Source organism: Alligator mississippiensis, chromosome 3 (genome assembly GCF_030867095.1).
Source record: "Alligator mississippiensis isolate rAllMis1 chromosome 3, rAllMis1, whole genome shotgun sequence".
NCBI classification, from domain to species: Eukaryota; Metazoa; Chordata; order Crocodylia; family Alligatoridae; genus Alligator; species Alligator mississippiensis.
In genome coordinates, this window is record NC_081826.1 from 104,207,955 (window position 1) to 104,228,689 (window position 20,735).

Genomic DNA, 20,735 nt, shown 5'->3' on the forward strand with positions numbered 1-20,735 from the left:
GGCTCCAGGCCTTCAGGAAGAGGCACACTGCTTTCCTTGAGAGGATGGTGGAGACCCAGGAGCAGCAGGCTGCTATGGTGGTCAGGGCAGTGGAGGCCCTGGAGGAGGACTGCTGGGTGCTGGACACTATCCTGCCCCTGGCAGCCTCCTTCATGCTGCCCACTGCTCAGCTCCTGGCCTTAGCATGGCCTGCCTTGAGGCAGCCACCTGCTGTGTAGCCGCAAGCCCCACAGTGGAATTGGGCTGTGGTCCCCTGGCACCTCTAGGAGCAGGCAGGTCCCCCTACCCCAGGACACACCCCAGGTCTCCCAACAGGCACCCCCCCCCACCGCTCACCCAGACTTCATGAAGCCCCTTAGCAGGAGCTGCCCACAGTGGGCCCAGTTGATCCTGGGCCCGGGCTGCAGGAAAGGGAACCAACTGCGCAGGCAGAGCAGCAGCTGCCCTCACCCCCGGCTGAGCCCACCAGCTGAGCCATGGCAAGCATACTCACAGGAGTGCAGCCACAGGCCAGGGTGCTTGGTGCCTGTCCCTAGATCCACCCCATAGGTGCCTCAAGCCCACTGTCCTCCACCTGCAGAAGGCACACAGAGTACAATGTACATAGTTTGCATGGAGGAAAGGGGCATCACTTTGGCTGCTGCCACAGCTGGCACTCCCACTACCAGGTATCCTCTGCCTACTGGACCTCCTCCACCCAGAACATCCTGGAGGGTGTCACAGTCCTCCAGAACAGCCTCCCTGACAGTTGCCTTGCCCACGCTGAAGAGGTGGCTCATGTAACACAGGCTGGTGCGCATGGTCAACTTGAGCAAGGCGACAGCCAGCCGGGTGTCTGTGAGGAGGGGTAGCAGAGCTGGTCAAGCAGCTTCTGGAAAGTGGTCAGGGTCATCACCCCAGGTGTGCTGGATGGCGTGCAGTCACCTGACCTGGCTGGCCAGGCAGGCCCACAGGTGGTGAGGCTAAAGCCCCAGGAGCTCATGGATAACATCCGTGGTGGCGCCCATGTGCCTGTTATTGGCATCCCTGCCAGAGTCCAGGTGACAGGCCAGAGTCTGATCATCATCAGCACAGGGGCAGGGGGCCTCAGACGCAGCAGTGAGCCTTGCCATGTGGCTGCATGGCACAGGTGGTGCTGACAGGGCTGAGACTGACCAGGCCCAGGCAGTAGTCACCACGGTGGTGAAACATGGTGAGCAGGGCAACAAAAAGAAGCCCAGGGCATGGGTCATTGCTACCGGGGCTTGGGGGTGGAGCAGCCACCGCACAGTGGAAACAGGCTTCTGCCAGCAGAGTCATAGGGGGCTGTACCAGTACACAGCAGACTGCTCCAGGCCAGAAATGCAGGTGGCCAGGGAACACCATATTGGGTTGCCTTTTAAAGGAGCATGTGGCTGGAGTCTCCAGCTCCTCCTGGCTGTTGCTGTGGGGCAGAGCAGGGCTGGAGGAGGCCTGGAGCAAGCTACTGCCATAAACAGAAAATCTGCTTCCAAATGGTTGCATGTGTAGATGCCTGCCCAGGGCACATTTACTGTTCAGTAAATTACTGTTTATATAGCATTAATTGCATGTGTAGATATAATCATAAATTCTAATACTGAAGGCTTTTATAAAGGCCTTGTGGCAGCCAAGCAGTCCACATAGTTAACAAATTAATTGCATATTAAAAATACATAATTTTGCTACATGCAATTTATTAAAAATGTATTAAATAGATTTGTGCATAAGATGTTTTGCATTAAACAATGGACTGTTCTGTGGAAGGACAGGAGTGCCCTGTATGTTCTTTAGCTAATTACACTACAAAGGACTTAAAAACAGGGGATATAGACAAATGCTTTGCAAATACAGTATTATAGAGCTGATACATTATGAAATAAGTGCAGGTAAATGATGGAAAAGGTCAGCACATTGTTTCTCAGTTCATAATAATTGCCATAATATCCCTGTTGCTCATGCAAAATGAGACTCTTAGGTACTTAACACAAAACATGAAGACTAAATTTATTTTTCATTTGGAGTCTCACCAGCTTCCTGGGCTAAATGACAAGATCACTTTGAACTTTTCCTTATGTCTGTTCTGTATGTTGCCCTTTACATACTATTGCACTTCACACTATTATCCTTTGTTTCTCTGTCTGTCACTGATTTACAGGGTTTCTTCTGCTTTCACTGACCTTTTCTCACCTTTGGGAGTTCTCCAGCTTTGTCTACTGTCAAACTTCTATACTTGGATTAATTATATCTTCTACTCACTACCTGTTGTTCCATCCCCCTCCCCCCTTTTTGCTCATTGACCTTTTCTAGATTCCATACAGATCCCCTTTATTTATTGTAATCATTCTTGTATTGACTCCCCCACCCAAACCTATTTCTTTTTAACTTATTTTACTTATATCTTAGCTACTGCACAAACATTTTTTAAGGCATCAGGCTTATTTATTATGCTTATATTTTATTTATTGGTAGTCAGAAGTATTCATGATACTTTAAATATAAATACAAAAATACCCAGGCCACAAAGAGCTTATTACCTATCTTGCTTTTTCCTTTTCAAGAACAAAAACATTATGTGTGGGGTGCTAGTTAACATTTGTTCATGTTTGGAATGAACAAGGGAGGGTTTATCTTCACCTCATAAGAGAGCTTTGTGTAGTCCCCCTAGTAGATCATTGCTGTGGATGGTACACTGTGTCTTCTTCCAAAAAGAACATAGACTTTCTATCAGAATTACTTAGTTCAGCTTTAAAGAATGACAAAAAAGAAAGGTCAAAAGTTAACTGTCCATGAGAGAGCAGTGCCTGTGCATCTCCTCCTGTAATCTCACTAAACTGAATACAAATGATTGTTAGTCTCTGTCAACTGCTGTCTTTAGATAGCCCAGGATACAAATACACAGAAAATAAATGCATTAGTTCTAAAGCCACAAAATCTAAGGAATCAAATATAGAGACTTTCTTCTCACCAACCTCAGCAGGTCCAGTGCTCTGAGGAAAAACAATGTATTTTCCACCAGTCTTGTCCTGGCAATAGCAGTTTTAGCTCTCATGTGACATCTTACCATCTTCTACCCTCTAAGACAGTGACTTCATTTCTGGTCCCAGAAGTTTCTGTCTAAACAGTTACATTATTCTCTTTCACTCCTTTGTTCATGGCAAAAAGTCTACAGCATGTTTTTGAACCATAGAAGATGTGTGAAGCGGTTCCAAGAAAGAAATGATGCCAGATCTGATGAACCCACAAATTAAATTCCTTGGCACTTAGGAGAGATCATAGAATGGGGCAAGAAGCAGGAAGGTATTAGGAGGATGAATGGGAAACAGAGTTTTCCCAACCTTCCAAAATGGTTCCTGGTCTAAATGGGGGAGGCAACCTAGTGACAGAAGATGTGGAAAAAGCTGAAGTACTCAATACCTTTTTATGTCAGTCTTCACAGGCAAGATTCGCTCCCAGAATACTGCACCTGTCAGCACTGTCTGGGGAGGAGGTAAGCAGTCAATAGTGGTGAAAGAACAGGTTATGAACTATTTAGAAAAGTTGGATATATACAAGTCTACAGGGCTGGACCTGATTAACCCACGGGTGCTGAGGGAGGTGGCCAATCTGACTGCAGAGCTGATAGCCATTATCTTTAAAAACTCATTATTAGGAGAGGTTCTGGATTATTGGAAAAGCTCAAAGATACTGCCTATCTCCCTAAGAAAGGGAAGAAGGAGTATGCAGGCAACTACATACTGGTCAGCCTCTTCTCAGTCCCTGGAAAAATCATGGATTAGGTCCTCAAGAAATCCATTTCTAAGCACTTGAAAGAGAAGTTGATTAGGAACAGTCAGCATAGATTCACCAGGGGCAGGTCATGCCTGACCAACCCGATTGCCTTCTATGATGACCAACCTGATTGTTTCCTATGTCAAACAATAAAAGACTACAGAGCCTGTAATAGAGACACCAGGGACACAGTAGCAAGCCAAATACATGTTGTACCTCTGATATTAACTTCTCCTTTCAGTAGCCCAAATTATGCAAAAATTATTATTCTCCCATTTTCATTTTGAAATCTTTCTATTATTCCTACTCCTGTATGTTTTCTTTTCTTGAAATGTATTCATCTGCTAGTGTTTATGTATCACCGTCGGTAGAATATCAGATATAGGACTTGGATGAGAGCTACATCCTCCATTGCCTTCTCAAAGGAAAAAATTCGAAAGCCCACTTAGCTGTAAAATTTGTGTGGTTTTGCTGTGCAATAGAGGTAAGAAAATGATGTAAAAAGCATACACCACTCTTTCTGTATCTTTAAGGTCAATGTCAGGTGAGTTTCCTTGATGGTAGTGCAGAAAGCATCTTTATGATCAAGATATGACCAATTCATAGAAAAAAGTATGGGCTACACCTGTGGGCAGATACAGGATTTTGAAAAGAGGGGGTGCAGATGGTTGGTGCATCATCACAGGTAACACAACATATTTTTCTCCAGGTAAAAAGAAACTAGAAGCTTCATTAATATGCTAGAGGTCTAGGGTTATATTATTCCATCTAAGAGCAAAGCAAAAACAAATATAACTTTATTCAAACGTGCATTCATTTGTTATATCATACCTTGATGTTATATCATACATTATGTATTAAAAACCCACAGTGAACTAGACAAAAATAATTGAAAGATGTTGTTTCTTTAGCACTGTAGTCATTGGAATTAAATGCACGTCTCTTTCAGATTCATAAAATAAAATCAAGCCTTCTTCAGCATCTTGGCAGTGCATCCAGTGCTTCACTGGAAGTTATTTATACATTAATGTTAATGTTTCCACACCTTAGTTAATGTTTTTAGCTACAACTAAAAACAGTCTTCAGGATTGTGAAATAGGAGCTATATTACCACAAGCGGCTAACAGACAGCAGAATTGCAAAAGAAAGGATAGCTTGATTAATGGAATATCAAGACCATTAAAAAAGAGGAGAGGGTCATTACTACCCTGTAGAACACTGTGGAATGAAGAGTTTAGATGGAATCAGGTAGATGATACTGAGCCATAAAGTCAAGTGACTCACTGCTGCCTGAATAGAAATATTGTTACCACTGCCAAGTAGTTTGTTTTAAACTTTGAGTAGACCAGGAGTCAAAGGAGGGCTGCAAGTGTACTACTGGACCCAACCCCCCGGATCTGCCCCTGGTTGCACCATATCTTCACTGTCATGCAGTTCCTCCAGTTTTTTTTCCTATCCTCTTGTGAAGGACATACGTTCTATGTAGAACAGCAGAAGTCACTGGTCACCTAATGCATTTATGCTCCGATTGAGATACCTGAGCACTCCTCTAAGATCATGAATTTTACTATAAGTGACACAATCTCAGGCAAAGCAGCTAAACTGGTGAGGTCAGCACAGAAGAGCAATGGAACCGGGGGAATCAAATTATTATGTAGATATCTTTATTGATTTTCTTTTAGCAGATAGAACTGATAATCAAAAATGAAGTTTTCACATGTTTCTTTGCCATCAAAATTAATCACAGAGCCTCAAGCACTGAAGATCATACCATAAGTCTATATTTTAGTAGTAGTAGCAGCAGCAGTAGTAGTTGTTAGTAATTCATAGTTTTTCAGCTTGGCTACTTAAATGAAAACTGTATTGGTAATTCATTTAGGATTAATTTTGAAGCTGTATTTCTAAATATACCTCAAATATGTGAAATTATTATTTCTTTATATAAACTGTAATTAATATAGTAGGGGAATAAAAGGTATTAGAATTTATTAAAATTGAAATATAGATCAGAAACATTAATGAGAACCATCCTAATCAAAAGATGGCTGACAAAGTAGTACATGTTTTGGTAAATATTTTTCTTTTTTTTTAAAAAAAGATGGACATGAGCCGCCAATGTGAGGAAGTGGTCAGTAAAGCTAACCACACCTTGTCATGCATCTACAAGTGCATCACAAGCAGGTTCAGGGAGGTGATCCTTCCCCTCTATCCAGCACTGGTCAGGCTGCAGTTGGAGTATTGCATCCAGTTCTGGGCGCCACACTTGAAGAGGGATGTGGCTAACCTTGAGAGGGTCCAAAGGAGGGCCACTCGCATGGTCAGGGGGCAGCGGGCCAGGCCCTACAAAGATAGACTGAAGGGTCTGAATCTATTCAGCCTCCACAAGAGAAGGCTGAGAGGGGATCTGGTGGCTGTCTATAAACTCGCCAAAGGGAACCAGCAGAAAATAGGTGAGGCTCTGTTCCCCCAGGCACCACCTGGGATAACAAGGAATAACAGCCAGAAATTGATTGAGAGTAGGTTCAAGATTGATATCAGGAGGCATTACTTTACGGTTAGGGCTGTCAGGTTCTAGAATTGGCTCCCAAAGGAGGTGGTGCTCTCCCCTACCTTGGGGGTCTTCAAGAGGAGGTTGGATAGATATCTGGTTGGGGTATTATGATCCCAGCACTTGTTCCTATCCAGGGCAGGGGGTCAGACTTGATGATCTGTTCAGGTCCCTTCCAACCCTAGAAACTATGAAACTATAATTCTTATTCCTGTGCTTTAAGTAAAACTAGTAAACATTTAAAAAAAAAAAAGGAAAAAGACCAAGAGAAGGCCATTTATTTAGTTTAATCAGTTTGAGATTGACCCTATTACATATTTATTTTTATAATGTTTACCATGTATTTGCTTACTGAATACAAATGAATGTATATTGTAAGAGTATTGATAATTTGTGTAAAATATCAACTTTGAAAAAGTTAATGAAAAAAATTGCATTTATTTTTTTAATTAGTTTCATTTTGAATCTCTTGCCAAGCTTCTCCTTCTGCTTATTCTCAAGATCCTAAGGGGAGAAAGGAAGGCGAGCACTAGAATAAAAACACTGGCCTTCAAAAAAAAAAAAGCAAACTTTAACAAACTCAGGGACCTGGTGAGCAGGATCACTGAGAAAGCAAGTTTGAGAGGAAAAGGAGTTCAGGAGAACTGGCCATACTTTAAGGAGGCTCTTTTAAAGAGAGGCAGAAGCAAGGAGGCACAGGAGCAAGCTATCCTGATGTGGTGGAAGAATGGTAAGTGCAACAGGAAACCAGCCTGGTTAGATAACAAACTCTTCAAGGAGATGAAATTCAAAAAGGGAATTCTATAAAAAGTGGTAACTTGGTCATAGTACTAGGGAAGAGTATAAGAATATTTCACTGGCAGGCAGGGAGAAAATGAGGAAGACCAAGGCACAATTTGAGATGCGCCTGGCAAGGGACACAAAAGGCAATAAAAAGGGGTTCTACAGATATGCCAAAAGTAAAAGGAAGACCAGAGATTTCATAGGTCTTTTATGGAATGAGGAGGAGAATCTGGTCACAGACAATGCAGAGAAGGCTAAGGTATTTTAGGGCATTTTACATGTGTCCTGTTGTGGACGGAGAGTTGACGGAGGGCTTGCTTTAATTACTGTGACTCTCAGGAGCTGCTGTAATTAAAGCACCCACAGTGTCTCATGTATTCAGCATCCCACGCTTCAAAATGGCAATGAGAATACTTTAAATAAAGCTTGTTTAATCAATTAATCAAGTCTGCTCTGATGCGTGATAATTAGTAGACGTCGGAGCAGGCATCGGGCATGTGTATAGGTACCCTTAATGCCTTTTTACTTCGGTTTCACAAATAGGGGTAGTGACCCGTTGGCAGCAGAGAAAGGGAAGGAGACAAACAGCCAAGAGTAATTTCAGAACACGTTAGGGATTACTTAGAGAAACTAGCTTCTCTCAAGTCAGATGGCATTGCATTAGGTCCCTTCCAGCCCTACTTTTCTATTATCTTATTACCTTTGCATATTTCTTCTGTGCATGTGTTTACAAGTTATGGTCATATCTACCAAGAGTGGCGGTGTTTATTTGTCTCACAGATCTGCAAAGGAGGAAAATACCGGTCTAAAATAAAGATTAAAATGTTAGTTAAACACAACTGTTAATTGTCTAGAACCACTGTGCAGAAAATCTGTGCTTTTAAGAATTTCATTGCCTTGTATAATTATACAGCAAATTTTAAATACTGTGCAGAATACCATAGCGTTTTTAGGACATAGAATTTAACTCTCTGGATTCTGTTTTTTAGACTGTCACTAGAAATTTATGTTCATGCATCATCAGTTTAAAAAAGAAACTGGTTGGGATTTACCTGCATCCTTTGAACTTTCCCTGGCTATACAACTTTCAGTCACTTAGTTTGTCTTTTTTCTGTTTTGGTTGTTGTTCATTATAGATTTGAAAAAGCAAGTAAGATATCAGCAAATTGCTTTTTTCTAGAATCCATTACCAATCTTTTTTTTTAAAGAATCTTTGCTTTACCCTTAAATAGAATTTGTAATGAGTACTTGATTCATCTCCCTTTGTGCTAGATTTTACAAGTGTAAACCAAGGTGCATCATACAATGTCTGGGGAAGCCTTGAAAAGTGACAGGACTTTGTGGACCAACGCAACTTCAAATGTATAGGAATTATATGCAGGTATATAGCACTAGGGAATGATGGAGTTTATAGAAGGCATTACATCCTTGTCAGTAATGATTGGGGTATGTAAATAGATCAGCTAGGGATATGGCAATGCAGTCCATTTACTGGCCTTTTCCAGCATAATTCCTGAAGCAAACCACCTGGGAGGGAAGAGTACCCATCTCCTCCTTATCTTCTCCTTCCCCCAGGATAGAATCTCTCCCCAAAATATGTAGCAAGTCACTTTGGCTCAGTAATCCTCTTTACATCTCTTTTTGGGTCAAGTTGCATGACTTTCGCTAATAAAGTGCATTCATACATGTCATTGTGTTTAAACACTTAATACTAACCACTTGCTAGCAGAGTGAAACATGAAAGTAATTAGAATTGTCTTCTAAAACATAATATTCCAGAAAACTGAGCAAGAAGTCTGTTATATACTCTCCCCAGAATGGACTTACTGTATTTACCTGAATCCAAGATGACTTCAAATTTAAGACAGCCCCCCCCCCCCAATTGATTCTGTGCATGGAAAATGATAAATTTGTTATGATTTTCTATGTATGTAATCAAAGTATTTGAGCACCATCTTAAATTTGCACCCACTTCCCCACCACCCCTTTCACAGGGAAAGCAGCAGCAGGAGAGCAAGCAGTAGGGAGACAGATGGCTGTGGCAGGGGCAGGCAGCCTCTCCTGACTTCTGGCCCCCATATACTTTGCCCTCCTCGCAACTTCCTCCTCCCCCCAAAATGGCTGTCCCACAGCTACTTGCCCCCACCACTGCTGGTCACCCCTGTTACTTGCCATCCAACAGTGCCTGGCCTTCCAGGCCTTGACCACTTTATGCTGTACTGAGAGGTGCCCCTGTGCTGGGTCCCAAGCTGCAATGTGTTCCCCACTCCAGCTCCACACTGGATCTCTTGCCACTCCCTGGCTTCCCCCTGGGTCCCGAGTTGCTCCTTGGCTCTGTGCTGGATCTCGTGCTGTTTCCTGGTTCCAACTTATGTCCCATGTTTTTTCTGTCTCTGTGTGGGAACCTTTACAACTCTCTGACTGTCTTCTGGGTCTCACATTAGGTCCTGGTTCTGTGCTGGGTCTCACTGCTTAATGGATTCCTCCCACCTCTTCTAGCTGTAGGCACTGTATTTTTACTTAATACTCGATTCTAAGCTGAGGCTTCCTTTTCCCTATGTGGAATAGGGAAGAAGAACCTTGTCTTGGAGTTAAGACAGTGAGTGCCTCTTTGGCAGAATAAGTGTCAATAATAATCCTATATGGAAGAAAGGGAGCTTTATTCCACAAGTTATTTCCAAACAATAATTTTCTTTTTATAGGATTCAGTTCTACACAATGCTAAGTGCTTCCTACTAGCTGTTAAGAGCTTTTAATTACCATCGACTTCAAAGGGAGTTGAGGGAGCTGAGCTCTTTAGAAAGATGCCCATAATGTTTTCTCCTTTGCTTCTGAGCATCTCTATTCATAATAACTTCTTAGCCAGGAAAACAACCAGTATGTGTACTGGATAGCTGCCATAAGTAGCTTTCCGATGTTGACATTATACATCTTAGGCTATACTTTCCTATTCCAACTGGAAGACACAACCTTCAAGATGTTATCCTCCATTTCAGTTTCAGTTTAATAGTAAGGATATAAAATACAATTATATCTGCACTGGCTGGTGATTTTTTTTCCTTTGTTAAAATAAGCAGCTTACCTCTTGAATCTTAATCAAACCTCCTGATTCTTTCCTTGTTGTTATCCCTATTAGACTTTTCCCCCTCATCTGAAACCAATACAGAAATCATACTTTGCTCTAGTTCGTGAAACTCATCAATTTTCCAGACTTTCCATTTCATGCTAGTTGCATTTTATTAAGATCTCTTTGCACAAAAAATGAGTGCCAGCTGTACAATGCCTTAAGGGATCTAAACTGTTGTTATAATATCTCAAAACTCTTGAGACATTTCATTTCTACTAGAAGCTTTTTGGAGAACTGTAGCTAAGTATTTAAACATTTTTCAATGTTTATATTAGGGGTGCACTAATATTTTTTTGGCTGATACTAATGTCTGATTATTAACCAGCCATATTGGTTGATACCAATCCAATAGCCAATATGCAGTCCAGTGGCTTGGAGAGCAGCATCTGGCCAATAAGTCTGTGGAGGTGAAGGATTGTGGGGGAGGGAAGGGGCATGGGAGCACAGATCAAGGCCCCCATGGTGATGGAGGGAGTGGGGCAGGGGCAGGCACTGTCCAGTCAGGGCTGTGAATGCGACCCCAGGAGCAGGACAGACCCACGGGCAGCTCATCTAGGGGGTGCAAGGGGGTGGGGAAGCAGCTCCCTGCCACTGTACAGACCCCTGGAGGAGGTGTGGAGGCATGTGCCCCCCTGGATTTGTGTGCGAGGCGAGGGTGGGCTGCCTGCTGTGGACTGGATGCTGCTGTCCAAGCTCTCTGGCTGGATTCCTGGCATCATGCATGCTGCGGCTGCGTGCAGGCACGCAGCATTTATTGGTGATGTTATAGGCTACACCAGCCAAAAAAAGCCAATTGCTGATAATGTTAATTTTCCTTTTATTGGTCCTGATCCAATATTTACTGATATATTGGTGCACCTCTAGTTTATATAAAGAACTTGTTCACTGATGCAATTTATTACAAATATTCTCATTTTTATTACTTTCAAATTGACACATTGAATCAAGCTTCTTAATACCCTTCTACTGAGCCTTATCTGAATGCCTCTTTGGTTTGGTTTGGTTTGGTTTTTTATGTGTTTGCTTGTTTGGCTTGGTTTTGGACCTGGTGTTATCTACAGTATATTACAGTGATTCTGGACTATTCTAAAGGATGTGATTTTTCTACTGTACATAATTGAATGTTAGCAAACATTTATACTTCCAAGTAGCCTCTCATATATTTTGCCTGCTTTTCTCTTTGGATATTGAATTTTGTGACAATTGTACCTATATAAAATGCAATTTAACAAAATGTAATTAGTGTCCTGGAGGCATTCAATAAACTTTGTCTGATTTGAACTGGTTATCAAAATATTTAGGCAACCAAAATCATTAATCTATTTTGAAAATCTCAGTTTTACTAAGTCTAAGAGAAAATATTCATTAGTCATATTTCTAAGAGTTTGAGAAAATCAAATACTTTTTCAATCATACTAAATTTCTTAATTGATAATATGGGACCAAATTAGCAAAGGGTTTTCAATTTGGCCTGTAAAATTGTGCACACAATCCTTCAGGAACAGATTTTTGCATGCACATAGCAGAGTTGGACATCTAACTACTCAGATGTTGGTCTTTAATGGAGATGCATGCAAGATTGTAGGAGCCTTGGATGTTATTCAGATTTGAAAACATTCTTGGCTCATTCATTCATCTTAACTAACACACCTTTTTGTTCATTGCAAGATCACTAGAAAGTCTGAGAGAGACAGCAAAGCAACTAGCCTAACTAAGAAAGAACACTTTTTTTTACATTATAGTTTGCATCATTTTACTCATGGTATAATAGAAATTATTTTCATGTGTGGAATATATACTCATCCTGAATGACAACAGAAGCTAGTGCAAATGTATTTAATCAATATGAGCAGTATCCCTTTTAATGCCAGCTCTCAATATAGCATCTTGCAGTGTGAACCTGGTTGAGGTATCAGTGTTCTATTAAAATGTGAACACTTCAAAAGCATGATGTCCCTTGAACATTTTGCACCAATTAAGTGGCTAAGAGTACTAACTGAAATTCCTAGTCACCAGTATCTGAGGCAATGCCAGAAATAGCTGCATTATCATGGGTTTCTTATTTTATGGCAAGATGCCCGTGCTTTTTCTTTTTTTACAAAAAGGTGAAATCTCAATATAAAGGTTACATTGACAAAAGTCACACATTCACATGGTTCTTAGAGCCATGTTTTATGTTATGCTTAAGATGTGTTAACTGCAATTAAAATGTGAGTGAGTATCTTTATGTTCAAACAGTAAAATACATGCCAAGTGTGATCATATTGTAACAAAGTTATGACTTTTCATGGAAGGCATATCTGTAGATCATATTAAGTAATACTTATTCAGCTATTGTTAGACTGCTCCAGGGAGACAATACAAATCCAAGACTCCAGTGAGGTGCCAGGGTTGGGACTGACAATTGATTGTTGGCTCCAGTACAGCACAGGAGGTGGTTTAAGGCTGCCAGCAGCAGACTCAGCTTGCCCACGGATCCTGCTGCAGGTGCTGGTCCAGTGGCAGGAGCCTCTCCCAGGCTTGGTTCCCCATGCCTCCCTCCACCTGCTGTCCATGGCAGAAACCCAGCTTGCCCCAGCATGTCAAAGGCAGGTGCTCCTGGACTGGGTAGTGCTGGGCATGCACAGGGGAGGGCATGAGCTTCAGCTGTGGGGTTGCACATGCTCACAAGCAGTCATTCAAGCTGCATCATGTGTTGCTGGGGTCAACGTCAGGGGTGGGGGAGCACAGCTGGCTCCAAACCTGCCCAGAGCAGACTGAGATTGTAGTAAGCATTACCATGTGACTACTCAGAACACATTCAAACTTTTAATATGTCACAGTAATGCTTATTACAATCTCAGATAAATCATGTGTTAAATGTCCTGTGCAATGAGGCCCTTAGAATATGTCTTTCTTCACTGGTAGAAGTAGCCATGCAGAGGCTGAAAATGCCATACATTTAACTGTGAACACTGTGATAACATTTCTAACAGGAGAATGAGCATTTAAATTTTTACCCAAGTGTTATAAAAAGTCCTCAGATTGTATTTTCCTTCTGCTCTCTTTTCAATCTGATACTAGGATGTGTGACACAGGAGAAGGGCTGTTCACATTTCAGACAAGGGAAGGTGAGATGATATACCAGAAAGTCCATTCTGCAACGCTGGCGATAGCAGAGCAACATGAAAGACTAATGATGGAAATGGAGCAAAAAGCACGGGTAAGATTTTAAAATAAAATATTTTCACTCATGATGAGAAACAGTGACCAATGGGTTTTGATGATCACCAAACCAGAAATTCAGATAGCTAAGCCATAGTGTTAATGTCTCCTGTTTGGGCCATACCCCTTAATCTCACATCCTGCAACTTTATTTTGTATAGTTTCATTGTCATTAGGGTGTACTAACCCATGTACTTTTTGATGGTTTCTCTCTCAGTGTGTATCTTCTTGTGTTAGGATCCTAAACAGTTGAGTCTTGTGAACAATTATGTAGCTCCATGAGTTAAAGACTTAGGGTATGTACATATGCCAGAGGTGGGCAATTATTTCAAGTGGAGGACTGCTTATGGAGTTTTGGCAAGCTGTTGTGGTCTGCATGGGTAGTCCCGCCCCTTGACAGGTGTCCCACCCCCTGGTCGCCATCTTGTGACCAGAAGTCCTGGCCCCTAACCACTGACCTTTGCCACCAGAAGTCCTTCCCCTTGCCCTCGAAAATACTCCTTTCAGCAAGGGATTTTGCCATCTCAGGACCATAAAAATACCAAATTATATTCTAAATATTATATTAGAATATTATTACCCAAATTTTATTCAAACATCTATAACATTCATTAATTTGATTTCAAAAAATAATTTTGTCCTGATTTACATGTGTTTGTGTAGTGTACATAGAGGTGATTGTATAATAGTTTAAAATGAAGTCGTGTATATTGTGGGGGGCATGGGGGTGGGTATAGGTTTGTGGGGGGCTGTGGGTATGTGGGGTGTGGGGGATGGTGTGGGTGTGTGCATGTGGTTTTGTAGGGGGTAGATAGGTGGGGGTGTGGGTGGGGAAATATGTGAGGTATGGGTGAATATGGGGTTTGTGGGGGGGTTCTGTGTGAGGGGAGGGTGGGTGGGCTGTGTGAGGAGGTGTGGGGTTCTGTGTGTAAGGCAGTGCGAGGGGGTGCGTGGGTTCATGTGTATGGTGGGGTGTGTGTGTGGTACTCACCTTATGAACATACATACACATTCTGTTCCTCTCTCACTGCGCGCGCACACACACACACACACACACACACACACACACACACACTGTCCCTCCCTCACTGTATGCATACACGTGCATGCACACGCATGCACACACCCACACACACATCCTCCCACTCCTGGCCCTGGGGTACCGGCATGGGCCCCATGCTCCCACTGTCCCACAATGCAGCTGGGGGCCGCATGGGGCTGGAGCAGCTGGCAGGCAGCTAGGGAAGCAGTGAAAGCTGCAGCAGGCAGAGGTTTCAGGTTGTGGGGGCGGGGGTGGGAGGGGGTGAGGGCGGGACTGGGCCGGCCTTGCCACTCTGTCCTGATGGCTCCCCCTGGGTCCTACTGCCCCTGGCTCCTGTCATCTTTGACAGGAAGCCAGATGCACATAAATATAAAATGTTCTAAATGTTTTAGGGGCCCCCTGGACTGAATAGAATGGCCTGGTGGGCTAGATCCGGCCTGCAGGCCATATATTGCCAACCCCTGATATATGTTCAAGTTAGGGGTGGAGCAAATTAGCATAGCATGTGAAAAACAAAGTGGGAGGGAAACATGGAACAGTATCTGGCAGTGTTTGGCAATGAGGATGTCTTGCATGCTGTTTTATGTCTGAGGAAAGCTATCAGCAGCAGTATGATGAACACTGGAATATAGAAATCTGAGGCTTGAAGAAACCCTAGAGCAAAGATCTACAACAGTCACAGTGAAAAGGGATGGGTGGGGATTGCAGCAAAGGTGGAGTCAGAGTAAGGGCATTTATGGAAAATGTTGCAAAACTGGGATAGATTTCCTGGTGTAGAGAGATGGAAAGAAGACAGTGTGGAATCAAGGTGATCTCTTTCTTAGAGATAATTTATACAGCTAGGAAGTCCAGACCAAGAAGAGCAATAGGGGAAACAGGATAGTGTTTGAAAGAGTAATTTTTGCCCCAGATACCCCTTGTCTCGAAAATATATGATTTTGTTGGGAACATAATCTGTAATTCAGGTTGTTTACAACAGTGACTGAGTAGCAACAATAAGAAAACAGAGGTTAAACAAAGAGAAGTGCAAAGTTCTCTGTGACTACAGTTTTTGTAAGTCTCAAACACAATGCAAAATATGGATGGAATTTGCATTATTTTTATTTTTTTTGTAATTGGTTTGAGGGTTTTCTGTTTCATGGAAATTGTCTTTCTGAATTTTCCACCTGTTCTTAAGCAGCTTCACTAGTTAGTGAAGCTGTTTGCCACTGCCATTAAATGACTTTTTTGAAAACATCAGTTGTTATGTTTGTGGCCATATGGTGTATAATATTAAACTCTGAGAGCAGATTGAGAAATAAAAAGGATTCGTCATCCACCCAATGTATTTTATATTTATATATTTGGATGAAGACTATAGGGTGACCTGCAAGGGAGAAAAAAATAGGGTTGTGGGTTGTTTTGTTGCTTTATGATTTATAAAGAAGGTTTGAAAGTCTTTTGGTTTTATATATAATAAATGTTAAGTTTGGTTTGTTAGGGGAGTAGGGAAGGAAAATTGTGTTCCATGGGTAGATGTCTTACCTTGAAGGCTAGTTGAAGGGATGATGAATATTTAAGAAAGTCTTTTGCCTCATCTTAGATTTGAGTACCAGCCCAGGGCAGACAGCAATTCAGCTCTGGGGCAAAGCTACACTTGAGCTACTACCTGCCCCAGGCCAGGGTGGCTTATGCAGTATGCAGAGGGTGCACAGCAAGGGGAAGAACAGGGGAAACCACATGGTATAGGGGAGGGGAGCATGGGGAAGACTGCACATCCTCCCCATACCAAATGCCTGACCCCGCCACATTTCTCCCCTCTACACACCCTCTCCCCAACTGCTTACCTTCAGTTCTGGCTGGGTTCTGGACCCAACCCACCCAGGTCCAGAGCTTCTACCACTACTCCTCCCTGACTGGCATGGGCTGGAGCCAGGGCTGCCACCACTGCTGACTCCCCTGGAGTCAGAGAAGAGAAGGTAAGTGGCTATTGGGGGACAGCTGTGGCAGGGGAGCGAGTAGGGAGTTTGTGCGGCAAACAAGAAAGGCAGGCAACAGAAGGGCAGGCACAGGCATGGGGGACTGAACGTGGAGGCAAAAGGAATAGGGAGAAAGTGGCCAGGGGACAGGCAGCTGGGGTTCAGGCACAAGCCTGGGGGAGAAAGGGCCAGGGGGGCAGGCAGGAGGTGCAAAGGGTGGGGGTCTGGCCCTTCACCCCTTGCTGCTACTGTCCATGCCACAGCTGTGGTGGAAATGAATTTAAGATGACCCTCCAATAACAAGATTCTATACAAGGAAAATTATAAATGTATAAATTATGATATATTTATAATTTTCATGTCTAGAATCTTAAGTCAGTAGCGGCCTTAGGGGAGGGTAAACCAGGTGACTGCCCAGGGCCCCACACTTTATAAAAATAAAAATTGATTACACTGAATGTTTGTACTATCAGTATTGTATTAAGATACTTTCATTGCAGTTTCATGGATAGGGCAAAGTGAAATTGAAATAAAAAAATGTCCAACTTACTTATAGGTCATCAAAATTAAGCTTCTAAGGGGCCCCAAATGCCTCTCTTGCCCAGAGCCCCAACAGCCCAGTTCTGGGTGCCACACTTCAGGCGGGATGTGGACAACATGGAGAGGGTCCAGAGGAGGGCCACTCACGTGATCAGGGGGCAGCAGGGCAGGCCCTATGAGGAGAGGCTACGGGACCTGAACCTGTTCAGCCTCCACAAGAGAAGGCTGAGGGGGGCCTAGCAGCCATTTACAAACTGGTCAAGGGGACCAGCAGGCATTGGGGGAGTCCCTGTGTCCCCGAGCACTACCAGGAGTGACAAGAAATAACAGTTACAAGCTGGCAGAGGGTAGATTTAGACTAGATATCAGGAGGCACTACTTCACTGTCAGGGCAGCTAGGATCTGGAACCAACTTCCAAGGGAAGTGGTGCTGGCTCCTACCCTGGGGGTCTTTAAGAGGAGGCTAGATGAACACCTTTCTGGGCTCATTTGACCCCAGTACTCTTTCCTGCCATAGCAGGGGTCAAACTTGATGATGTGCTCAGGTCCCTTCCGACCCTACCAATTATGAAACTATAACCCTAAGGCCACCACTAGTTAAGTATTTGGGGGGGTCATCTTAAATTTAAAGTCACCTTGGGTTATGGTAAATACAGTAAGATTCATCATCCTATCATTTCTTTAAGTGGCTATAGTTGTCTTTTAAGAAATAAATGAGGCGAAAATTGAACATATAATACAAGAAAACAAGCAAAAATGTATTTTAAATCCAAAATATGGAGGTCACCAGTGCTTTTTAAAAATTGCCTTAAGGTTGTTCTTTGTTTTGTGACTATACCTTTAATACTTTAATAATGTTGGGTTTTTTTCTTTTCACCCTTTTTCTTTGAACTGTACAAATTTAATGTTGGATTAGTTTTTTGCATTTATTTCTCATTAAGGTGAAAATAAAGGAAACCAAGAAAACTCTAATTGATGTGTGTGTGTGTATTCTTGCCTTTTTCCTGTATGTGTGTGTGTATCAACAATGACATCATATATAATGTTGTTTTATATATATATATATATATATATATATATATATATATATATATATATATATATATATATAAATAAAAGCCAGAAAAAGGCAGGAAATTACAATCTGAGACTAATAGCATCCTTTTTTTCTTCCAATTTCAGTAAGATGAATAAAAGAATAGAGACTGTTGTATCTTTCAAATTTCTGTACGTTTCATCCTGAACATTAAAGTGCTTAATACTTAAATCTCTGATGCTTTGTTTAAATTTCTCCATATTAAAATTGTTTTAATCCAATATTATAAAAGATGAATGAGTTTATAAAGGAAATGGCAGCGCAGCTTTATCCATAGCAACCTTGATGAGGTGTATAGATTGTATAATCTATTATAAGAACCAAAAGCAAAGTAGATTACCCTAACAATAATAGTAAAATCTGTCAATAAAGAAAAGACTGAATTAATTCCTTTTTCAAGACGTTTGTCAGATAAGGGCATTGTTAGCAATGCTTGTTCAATGTTTAGGAACTTCACTGAAGTCCTTATTTTAATTCAGCCTAATAAGGAATAAATTCATTTTTGAGGGAGGAACAGAAATTAATCTTTCCCAATACACTCCAGAGGTCGTGAATTCAAAGCAAATCTTCTTAGCAGCAGTTACCGCAGCATCAGTCCTGGAGTGGCATTTGGGTCACATGTATCCTTCTATCACAGGGGTGGGCAAAATGCAGCCCGCGGGCCAGATGCGGCTCACCAGGCCATTCTATCTGGCCTGCAGGGCCCCTAAAAAATTTAGAAAATTAATATTTATCTGCCCCTGGCTGCCTGTGATGCAGCCCTCGATGGCTTGCCAAAACTCAGTAAGCGGCCCTCTGCCCAAAATAATTGCCTGCCCCTGTTCTATCAGCACCATAAAAATCACAGGCCAGAGAAACATATACAGTCATGTACACACGTTTTTCCTTTGTCAAATTCCTCTTCGTGGAGAATCTCATGGAAAAGGTTTTCTGACCCTGCGAATTGGCCCCAGTCATTCTATTTTGGTCAGAAATGTATCCAATCATGGGGGGGAGTAGAAAAGATTAATCACAAAGGTAATAACAAGATTAAATAGAGTCCATGATTCTGATTCGGCACTGTCAGGTACCTTGTGCAAATAAGCAAGCAATGCTACTACATTAGAATACTAGTGTTTTGCTCAAGACAATGGAAAGCTTTGCCTTTCATCTAAAGTGTTTTATTGTGCACTGGTAGGAAAAAAAATGTCTGTGCTTTGCAAGCCTCTTGGAGGGGGACATTATTCCTTTTTAACAAATCAGAATCATTGGTGTTATTTATAAGATCATTGTAAAATGACCTGGGCCTATATGTCCACCGACAGCAGATTGATCTGAGCCCAGAGCCAGAGATCAAGAACAATTCAGGTATCTCAAGCCAGGAGTCAAGGACTGAGAACAAACCAGGAGTCTGATGCCAGGGATCAGAGAACAGGAACAAGGAAGTAAGACAGCAGCTACCCTTAGGATGTTAACTGTTACCAATTCTGATGGCATGCTCAAAAAAAAATACAAGCAATATAACCACAGCATATATATGACACCTCTTATATTCTTAATGACATTAGTTTATTTAATCTCTAAAACACACTGACAGTATGCTCCCAGGTCTGTGAATTTGTATTACAGGATCTGATCCACTTCTAATCTACACCATTTTTACCCTAGTATAAATATGGGCACAGAAAAAAGTGACAATTTTTGCCCACTAGGGCCACCAAAAGCAGTTTATAGTCATGACAAGTGCACAGGTACAGACAGACAGCTTAAAAAAGAGCCGATTGGGTGAAAATCTGACCCCTCGTTATATAAGGGGTCAGATGAAGATGTTTCCAACTAGAGCATCTTTTGTAGCTTCTGTCTGTGCTGCCTGCCAGCCTTGAGCTGTTTTCCGAATGGAAAGGGGGAAAGGGAACAGAGGGAGTTGAGTCTGGGAGTTCTTCACCCCACACCTACCTCACCCTCCAGTGCTGGAGAGTTGAACAACCCCTAGATTGAACACGCTCCCTCTGCTCCCTTCCCCACTCCTAATTCTGAAAGCTTCGCAGCCTTGAAGGGAGCAGAGGCCATTGCTGGGGAAAATGAGCTGCAGGCTCTCAGACAGCAGCTAGATTCCCCTTCCTGCTAAAACCAACAGTGAGCTTCTGTTTGTTCCAGGGGATTGTTGTAACTCAAAACACTTCCTGCATTGCATTCTCAGTTACAGCAGGAAGTTGAGCTTCTATCTGTACCCTATACGATAAGCTACTCCTAACTTATACTTGTACAAATTAATTCATAACTAGGTTCATTTTTTTGGTATATAAAATGGGGGTTTAAGAGTTGTGACACACCTTGATGCCCATGTAGGGTCATTCTGATGACTGGGGATGTGAGTGGATGGCTAATGATTAGCTAAGGAAGGAAACTTGTAACTTAGTAATATAGGAAATGGCTTTGTTCAAAAAGTGCCACATAGAATTTGTTTGTCTCCTAAAAAGAATTGTAGTTTAACATTTGTAAAGCTGGTTTTGAATGAGATCCAATGGAGCTGATGCCAGTCAAATGCTGGAATATAAATGTGTGGAAAACAGAAAATGTATGTGCTTGAACACCGTATATAGCAGAAAGTATTTCTGGAGAATTACTAGCATTGTTGCAAACAGTGGAATGAAAAAATGTTGACATTTTTTCTTCTTCTGATAGACTTA

General features: G+C 42.2%; 1 protein-coding gene across 1 annotated transcript in view; it reads left to right on the forward strand.

Moving 5' to 3' along the window:
* The window catches only part of DOK6 (docking protein 6), a 491,572-nt gene that overhangs the window by 340,587 nt on the left and 130,250 nt on the right, over positions 1–20,735 (forward strand). Inside the window, exon 6 of the mRNA XM_014606729.3 lies at positions 13,290–13,428. Coding sequence (XP_014462215.1) covers positions 13,290–13,428 — 139 coding nt within the window. The remainder of the gene's footprint in view (positions 1–13,289; positions 13,429–20,735) is intronic.